At 43.6% G+C, this 10,148-nt stretch overlaps 1 protein-coding gene across 1 annotated transcript; it reads left to right on the forward strand.

Annotated features, from left to right (window-relative positions):
• The first annotated feature begins 612 nt into the window (after positions 1–612).
• Positions 613–4,259, forward strand: LOC133126667 (zinc finger CCHC domain-containing protein 2-like). Its single transcript, XM_061239006.1, has 3 exons — positions 613–616; positions 800–2,131; positions 2,450–4,259. The coding sequence occupies exons 1-3, from the start codon at positions 613–615 to the stop codon at positions 2,509–2,511; spliced, it is 1,398 nt and encodes a 465-aa protein (XP_061094990.1). The 3' UTR covers positions 2,512–4,259.
• Positions 4,260–10,148: the final 5,889 nt, after the last annotated feature.

Raw genomic sequence — 10,148 nt, forward strand, 5'->3', positions numbered from 1 at the left:
TAAACAAGCATAATTCAACATGTAAAGAGATAAAAGCAACGTGTAGCTGCCCAAATTGCACTCCAGACAAGCGATCACTGAAACTGTATATTGCTTAAAGAGAATACATATCTAGATATAAAACGATACCAGTTTGTTATCGGTGGCAACAAGCAAATTAGCTATTAGTTAGTTTGCCGAATTGACAAATGTCCACCTGAGACACAACGCGTGAGCAACAATGCTCCAACGCTGGCTACTATGTTGTATTGTCTCAATTTAGGCAGCTACACTTGAACAATCTGAATAAGCCCCCACGCCATTGGCTGTGGCAATTAGAACCATTTTTCAACCAATGAGCTCGAATTATTGTACAGCTGTGCAATGTTTTGGTACAGAGTGATGGCCCATCAACTGTATATTTTGAAACCAGAATTTTAAGGACTATAAACACAGGCAGAGGGTGAGTCAACATGTGACAGTGAGCCTTTTTTAATGATAGGAAGGGATTTGCATTGGTCTTGTAAAAATGTGTTAACACAAAAATCTTACCTATTGTCCCTTTAAGTCTCATGTTTAGAAAAACATTGCCAATGGGATGAAAATTTGAAACTTTTCTAAGAATTTCGGAAAATGGGTAAGAATTTCTTGCATGACTTAAAATAGTGACTTAAAACTGTATGTGTAAATATTTTCTGCTTGAGAGGCCGAAAGATAAGATTTTAAGTGACAGGACTTGTTAAGAGAGAATTCTTGCGCAGTGTGAGGTAGTGGTGCCATTCTGCCATACTGACCCTGTGTCTCTGCCCTCTCCCCACAGACACAAACAGTCATTCTGATGACTCTAGCAGGGGGAAAACGGAGCACCTCCTCCCCTGCAAAGGCATGGGTGGGGCTGCCTTTTCCACGGTGCTCCCCCTGGTGCCCGTCCCGCTGAAGGAGGTGCGCTCCAGCCTGGAGAGCTCCCTGGGTGCTCCCAGATTCCCCCAGCTGTCCTTCATGCGCCCCATGCCGTACCTGGTCCAGAAGGGGGCGGTGGGGCCTGAGGGGGCAGCAGACAGCAAGGCGACGGGAAGTCTGATGGTGACTGTCCCCGCAGCCGGTGGAGAGGCCGAGAAGCAGGCCCCGGACCCCAGCCCGCTGCTCCCTGCATTCGGCCCCCAGACCCTGGCCCTGCAGCAGCCCCTCGTCCAGCGCTTCAAGACCGCCACCCCAGCCGTCAGCTCAGAGGGCTGCGTCCCCCCCACCCACCAGCCCCCCGTGGGGGCCATCAGCGTGCTCCCGCCCGGCCCCGCCTACGTGTCGCCACTGCAGCCCGCCTACCCGCCCATCGAGCCTGTCATGAGCTCCGCCCTGCCCCCCTCCCTGCCCCTCCCTGAAACCCACCCCAAGGCCCCGGGGCTGCCCCTGCCCTCCGGCCTGCCCCCCTCATACAGCCTGCCTGCCCCCTCCACCGCCATCCCCTCTGTGGGGGCACTGGGCGGCCCAGTTGCCAGTCAAGTACAGGCCATGGTACCACCGGTGGTGCCCACACACACGCCGGGCCCTGCCCCAAGTCCAAGCCCCGCCCTCACCCACAGCACCGCGCAGAGTGACAGCACCTCCTACATCAACAGCACCAGCTGTGGCAACTCGCAGCAGCAGCAGCAGCAGCAGCAGCAGCAGCAGCCAACCCCGTCGCAGCAGCCGGGCTGCGGAACCTGCGGTTGCCGCGGCAGCTGCGGGAGCGGCCACGCCCCCAACTACTACTTCCCGCCCCAGCTGCCCCGCCAAGTATTCAGCGTCCCGCCCATCTTCCACCTGACGTCGCTGTGCAGCAGCAGCTACCTCAGCCAGGCGCACCAGAGCAACGGGGCGGGGCAGCTGCCCTTCTTCCCCCACGGCCCCTCGGCCTACGCCAGCGCCCCGCCGCCCCTGCTGCACTCGCACTCGGACCACGTGCTGGGCAGCCAGGCGGGATACGGACTGCAGCAGATGGCAGCCTTCAACCGCTTCTTCCCGCCTGTGTACCCCTCGGTCAGCATAATGCCCGGAGGCGGCGGCATGGCCGTGGGCATGAAGAAGAACGGCAACATATCCTGCTACAACTGTGGGGTCAGTGGGCACTTCGCCCAGGACTGCAAACAGCCTTCCATTGACGCAGCACAGAAAGGTAATATTGCCGCAGCCAGGGGGCGAGGGTGGAGAGGACCCCCACTGCCCCAGCAGCCACCCCTAAAGTGAAATCTGACCATCAGTCACTTAGAGAAAGACCATCGGCTGGGGAAGCAACCAGACACTTTTTCTACTTGCAGTATTTTGTTTAAAAAAAAAAAACAAAAAAAAAAAACAATGTCTCACAGTCAAGTTGAAATGGTAAAGGTCTCTCAGTAGGGGCAGGCTGGGAATTGTAGTGTTGTTTTATTTCCTTTCTTTTCCTTGTCTCCTCCTGTAACACGTGCAGTGATGCCCTCCTCTGTGTGTCTTTCAGGTGGCTTTCGGCTGAAGTATGTTACCCCTCACTCTTCTGAAGCGCTTGACAATGCTGACTGAAGGGACAGAAGACCACTGCAGCGTTCTCTTGTTCTGCAAAACAATTACATTTCCAGAGACCTTTGTATTTTCAGAGGGCTTTTTTTCCCCCGTGTCCTTTTTCACTATTTTGTTGTTTGTTTTACATTTTAAAATGTGCTTGAGGGTCTGGCGAACCTGAATAATTGTGCCTGATACTTCCCCAGTCGTAGTTGAGGGAGAATCTCTCGTCTCCACTGAGGTGTTTTGCTGTGGCCTCTGGTATTTTTTGCACTGAACACTGGCGAGAGACACCGCCTCATGTTTACTAACTTATTTCTTAAAATGTAAAAAAAAAAAAAAAAAAAGAAGATAGATAGAAATAAACAAATAATAAAACACCAGTATGAGTATGGAGTATAGAGTATGGAAGCTAGGTAATTATTTTATCTTGGATATAAGGGGGGTTTAAATGGGATTTATTATAGACTCTCCAATGCCTTTTTTACACTAAAGAATATTTATGCTTCCTTCTTATTTTGGTTTCATTTTTTGTCGTACAGCAAGGAAAATAAATGCAAACAAAAACATTAAAAATGTAATGCTGAGATTTTTTTTTTTTTTTTTTCTGGCACAGTGTTTTGAATGTACAATGTATTATTTTGATTTCATAAACTTATGGAATTCGGCAGTATCTTTCTATTTTGAAAAAGGTTAATCCAGAAGCATTTGCCACTTGATACAATGAGAAATGCGTGCTAAGACACTATTAATCATCATGTCTGTCATGTCATTAAGTTAAACGCTGCTGTATTTTATTTTTATTTGGCAACATGCACTATAGCAACCAGGAGTTCTGAAGTCCCTAAGTGCACTGAGGCAGAATGGACAGAGCGGGAGACACATTGACATTCTGTTGCGGTCTAATCAGTATTTTGGAAATGATGCACTGCAGGTTTTGGCCACCAGGTGGTGCCAATTTGAGCCGCTGCTTAGCTCGCAGCCAGTGGAGATGCCAAGGGATTAGCAGAAGGCATTCAGTAGCTCCTTGAGGTAGATCTCTGTCTATAAGCATTTTGACCTGCCTGTACTAGCCATGATGGAAGAAACTTTCATGGAGAATTTTTCTTTGGTTTATGCAGCATTGATATTTGACTTCATTATGCGTGTTTGTGTACATATGTACATGCACAAATGGTGGAAACTCTCAGCCAATGCATGATATTCAACCAAATTTGAAACAAAATCGAAACATGAATGAGATAATAACATTGAACCTTGGGTTTTCTATTGTTCAGTTGAAGATGATGGGGTTTGCAAGCCCTTTTTTCTGCCAAGTCCTTTCGGAATAAATGGTTTTGATTCATATGTCATGGGTGGGTATGTGCAATGTAAACACATACATGTTAAACACTCATGAGTGTACACGGATATAAAAATGTATTTTTTTTTTATTGGTTGCTTTAAGTTTAAATGTTGAAGAGTGGTTTTAATCTAAGCGCTTTCAACTGCTGAAGTAGTATGAATCCTTTCTGCTTGTATTGAAGAAAGTAGAGAGGTCTTTGTATTGGTGTATATGAAAAACTAGAGCAGCAGAATTAATTTAGGTAAATCGGAAAACAAGATTGGAAAAAAAAAAGTTGGTGGAGAACAATGTGATCCTTTATGCCTGTTGTATATATGAACCTGCCAGTTGTATTTGTTTTTAAGGTTGAAAAAACTGTACTGTATATACAGGGGGTATATTTTTACCTTCCATTGTATGTTTACTGTATTCTTTGATATCTAAATGTTACTGGAAAGGTAAAATATATTTCTAGAAAGAATTTGGATTTTATGCAAATTGTTGATTTGTTTTCCTGGAATTAACAGCAATAAATAAAATACACCACCAATGTTGTAATCTGTGCACCACCTACAATATTACACCAAAGTTTTCTTTAGTGGCATGTTGTCCGATAGATTCACAGTGCGGGGTTGTGATTGAATAAGAAAGCAGTCAAAAAACCAACATGAAATGACCTCAATTGTTTTTAATTGTCAGACAAGAAAAGACCCAGTTTAGGCACTAGAAATCTAAATAATTGTCCTTGGAGTCTCCTTGAGGGTTTCCTTCCTCTTTCCTCTAACCCCGGAAACTGATTTTACTGATCTGAGGGATTTTTTTTTTTTTCTCAGCTCCAACCAATGTCGGAAGTTTGGTCCCTGTTGGTCTGCTTGTAGTTAGTTAATTAGAGTATAGGAGCTATAGCTGACGTTAGTTACAAAGATTGACCACCTTAGTCTACCGTTACTAACATTAAACGACATCAAGCTTAAGCGAAGTTGTAAGCAGAAACGGAGTTGTTAGCCTTGCTGATACAAATTGTGAATGACGCAGCTTGAATGCATTAACGTAGCTAGAGGAAAGCGAATGAAAGGGATGTTTTGTTCACTCTCCTTTTACGTAGACTACAACTTTTGACTATTTTACTTCAGTCCTAAAGTGTTATAACATAATTCACCTTAAAGAAGGAGTGTTTTCCTGTCGGTTGCACCAGTTTTTCAATTTAAGGTACGTGAAAACATTGAAGTGTAAACTGTTTTACCATTGGTGTTGAGCATTCTCACTGGAACCTTCCCATCCGTTGCTTGTGCCAGCAGGTAGGGTTGGGTTTGATTACCCACACGTTTGCATTGAACTAATGCATCGCTCGTAATGTAATCTCATGTCTCTGTTGCTTAACCTTCGATATTCTCATTACTGTGACTAAATGTAGTTGGCTAGCTTACTGGATTGTTTAAAAGCACATGTTTTATTTAAGTATATATGACTACTGCATGTGGGAAGAATTCAGTAGAATATTTGCATGGCTCTGGTGTAGGCCTAGATATTTAGATAAATCATCAGTACTTAGATACAGGAAATTACACCTGGAAAGTAAGTAAACATCAAGTAAACATTGCTGTGGCAATCTTTCTTTTGCATATTTTTGCTGCGCACTCAAAAATCTGTTGGTTATTGGCTTTGGCACAGTTTCTCTAGAACTGCCCGACAAATGTACACTTTGAAACCAGAATTTACTATAAACACAGCCAGAATCAACATGTCAGTGAGCCTTTTCAATGATAGGAAGGGATTTACAATGGTCTTGTAACAATGTCTTAACACAAAAATCTTACCTATTGTACCTTAAATGTTTAGGCTACACTGGACTATAGCCTATCTATCTTGGATACAAGTGGTGACTACCCTATATCGCCACCTGTGGCTATATCTTGCCATCGGGGGCCGGTTTTACACATTTATATTTGCCATTTTGATTGGATTAAATAACAGAAATAGGCATTATGCAAGTGAAAATAAGACTCATTAACATCTCGATTCAACAGTAATGAAACACCTTGGAGCCACACATTGAAGGCCTGATGCATTTCAAATAGCCTAGCTATTCTTTATTGCTAGCTTAAATCTTAAAATGACTAATGTCGTGTTTGCTAAAAACACATTAACTAAATGCCGTCTTTGTTAGCTTAGCAACTCCCCCATCAAATCCTTATCCTGTCTCTTTTCGCATATAAATGAACCATTACTCTGAATGGAGGAATCCTTCAGGTGGTGTCTGCAGAGCCAACTTGTGCCACTACCTGATGCCATTAAGTTATTTCAAATCAACACCCTACCTCTAAAAGATACTTGTGAAGGAAGCCACCTAGACATTTCCGCACAAGCTTTTCACTCACACCTTTCCAATTTATTTTCATGTTTATTTTCAAGTACCTAAAAACACGCCCAGCACTTTCAGCTCTTGCTGCTTCCAGACCAGACTACCTGGCAGTTTACCCTGGCATAGCAGGCCTGCTCATGGATCAGAATCCTTCCATAGCATTCAAATCCTGCATATCTGTCATTAATCAACTTAGAGGTTGATTTTGCACAACCTCTAAGTTGTTAGAGGACCAAGGTTCGATTCCCGGTCCTGCCAAAAGTTTGGCCGGCTCACGTGGGGTGGCATAATTGGCTCGCTGCTCCAGAGGGAGGGACTTGGCAGGGTTCGCTGATTGTCGCACAATAAGCACCTTGGATGCCTCGGAATCACGGTCGTGATTGTGAGACGAGACAGCTTGACGGTTCTCCCTCGAGCCGGATGTGGATGGTGTATCTAACACTAACTCTAATTGGAGTAGAAGGGGTACAGTTGGCTACGAACTTGGGAGAAAAAGTGAAAAATCAGAAATAAATTTATATATATAAAAAAAAAATGTAGAGGTTGATTAATGGAGAGGTGAAATACAATTTATTGATCCCACACATGGAAATGTAATTGTCGAATTTGTCAGGAGAAAGATGACAATGGAAGCTGTTTTGTTGCCTGTGAAACCACTGATAATACATAAGTGAATGCACTAGGGGCTATATTTTCCTGCCAGTATGTGGCGTGTTTCGAGCTGGTTTGCAATTGATTTAATATTTTCCAGGTGATCCCGATGCCTCTGGTAATTTTGAGACTAACTGCTCGCCAAAGTGGGAGGAGAGTCACTGCTCAAGGTGTGTCAGTCAAGTGGAAGCAGCTCATCACCCTACTCAAAATCGTTTTCTAATATTTTGGAACCCTTTTATTGATGAAGCCAAATGAGATTCATAATTTCTTTTACAATCAAAGGATTCTGTCCTGCTTCGTCTAATCAACTGTATGTCGATAAGAGTGGCTGCCAAATGCCATTAATGTAATGTAATGTAATGTAATGTAATGCTCCTCAGGTCTCACAATCAGTCTGAAGATTTTAATCCCTGTACCTAACACAGCGTTCAGGGTACCGTTGGCTATGACATGGAGGTCTGTGTGACCCTCCAAGGATATGCCTCCCCAGACCATCACTGAATCACTGCCAAACCGGTCATGCTGGATGATGTTACGGGCAGCATAACGTTCACCATGGCGTCTCCAGACTCTTTCATGCGCTCAGCGTGAACCTGCTCTCATCTGTGAAGAGAACAGGGCGCCAATGGCAGACCTGCCATTTCTGGTGGTCTCTCACGAATGCCAATCGAGCTGCACGGTGCTGGGCTGTGAGCACAATTGTCTGTGGCCACCACATGCAAAACCATGACCTTTTTGGGGGTTGTCTTGCTTTGGCATCTCCATTGCACCTGTTGTCACTTTCATTTTCACCAAAGCAGGTGAAACTGATTCACAATCACTTGTGCTTCCTAAATGAACAGATTGATATTGATTTTGATTGACCAAGTTTAACTGACTTGGTGTTACACTGTGATGATTAAGTTTTTTTTGGGCAGAGTATGACACAGGACACGGCTGGGCCATTGCTGGGTGTAGGCTGCATTGGCGGTTGTCTTGCAGTCCATCTCAGGGGGACGCCAAACAAAGTAAAGAAAGTTAAATAAAAATCCAAGTGGATGCACTCACAAATTCCATTCTGCATTCCCACGACCACAGCAGCAACCACCGCCATCCCCAGTCTGCAATCTTCACAGCTGAGAGGGACACACCAACATGGCTGCATACATTTTAAGATAAATGTGGCAGTAGTGCATTGACAAGCTCATTTGCTCCATTGACAAGACTGACAGTGAATTTTAAATGTTGTTCATGTTCACGATACAGTAAAAATACTTGCCAGTAAAGATAGTTGATTCCATTTCTCCGATATGACTGGTTTATATTCTTATATATTGTCTAACCCATCAATCTAACAGGACACATCTGGGCAACAAGAAACACCTGTTTCACATGTAAAGTCACATGTTCCAATACTTTTACTCACTTAAGAATTGGGTGGTCTGATACAAAAGGTGATATGTCCCAAGTTGTTTTACAAATCTTTATAAAAATACCAGTTAATAAAAGCTGAAATCGGCTCACATCATTCACTCACACCTACGGGGAATTTAGTCTCTCCAGTCAGCCTAACCTGCATGTCTTTGGACTGTGGGAGGAAACTGGAGTACCCAGAGGAAACCCACGCAGACACAAGGAGAACATCCAAACTCCACACAGAGAGGCCCCGGCCCACAGGGATTCGAACCCAGGACCTCCTTGCTGTGAGGTGGCAGTGCTACCCACTGCACTATCCTTGCCGCCTCAGTTGTTAAATATGCCGTGCTTACACACTTTCTCAAATATATTAACCTTTATTTGACTAGGAAGTCACATTGAGATTAAAACCTCTTTTACAAATGAGACCAAGCCAAGACAGGGTCAAATAGCAACATAAAATTATAGAACCGCAATCACCAGTACAATCCTTAATAATGTAGGTATGTACAATTCTAAGTGCAAATGTTAAATGTTCTCCATTGCCAAGTCTTTCCACGATGGTCAATCCACACTGAAATTAAAAGTTTAAGAGTATGTTGAAGCAAGGGTTGATATGATGTTCACAGCATTATAGCCACACTGTCGTTTGATTTTCAGTGTCTACTAAAGATGTCTACGTGCATGTCATCACAGTGTTAAAATGTTGATGATGCTATTACATTACATTACATTAATGGCATTTGGCAGACGCTCTTATCCAGAGCGACGTACAGTTGATTAGACTGAGCAGGAGACAATCCTCCCCTGGAGCAATGCAAGGTTAAAGGCCATACTAAAGGGCCCAACAGCTGTCGACCTTTCTATATTTACTAGTGCTTGTATGAAATGGGCCTGGTCAGGTGAAAAAGGGAAGAAACAAGCCGAAGAAGAAGGTGCCACATTTTCTTCACCCTTGTTCTTCAGTCATCGCAGCAGGCTAAGTAGCTTTGAAGATTTACTTTTCCGAAAATTTTTTCATGTTTTTTTTCCCAGTGGCCTCTGGCAGAAGAGGGACTACAAAAACACGAGATTGTCATCAGGTGTCATCACTCAACAGTACAAGCAAAAGTACAATGTACAAGCAAAGCCACTGCTCTGTACAAGAAGCATTTTCACCTCCAGGATGTCTCCAGAAATGCAATGCCAGAAGTCATGAATATAAATAATTTAATTCACCTCTTTTATATTTAAAAAAGGGAAACTAAAACAATGTAGTTGAAAAAGCATTGAACAGTTACATAGACATTTGGCTGGTGGAATGGTGCTTGTTCTTTCTCCTCCATATTTCCTTTAAATAGGATCGGCCATTTTATGCATACTTTCAGTAATTAAGTAATAGGTTACTGCAGGGAAGAGTGTAGCCATATAATGCTCGCAGGCTTTAAATCGCAGCATATGAGATGTCGTAAGAGAGACCGGTTGCCTGCTAGCGCAGGAAGGAGCCTTGTCGAAAGAAAAGAGAAGCTTTAGAAAAGAGAAGAAACATGAAGCTCCTGGACTGCAACAACAAGAAGTAAAAAGACAGCTTCCACCAGGGGTGCTGAAGGTGAGAAAACATGTAACTGCAGCTGAATTTACTAACCACAAGGATGGGATGTCTGTAAATTGTGTTAACAATGGGTTTTGGGTGGGTGAGTGGTGAGCTATATTATCACTGAGGTATCTTGGTCTTTTGCTTTTCCAATTGTGCAATTCCAGAGTTTGTCTTTGCCCTTCACTGTACTTATACTTTTGTATACTTTGTATTGGACATTTAAATACATAAGAAAATTGTGTGGCAGCAGTGCAATGCTGCAAAAAACGAAAAAGAATCCAATGAGTAGCAGTTCTGCAGACAGAAACACCTTGTTAATGAGAGACGTCAGAGGAGAATGACCAGAC

Source organism: Conger conger, chromosome 4, assembly GCF_963514075.1.
Source record: "Conger conger chromosome 4, fConCon1.1, whole genome shotgun sequence".
Taxonomy (NCBI): domain Eukaryota; kingdom Metazoa; phylum Chordata; class Actinopteri; order Anguilliformes; family Congridae; genus Conger; species Conger conger.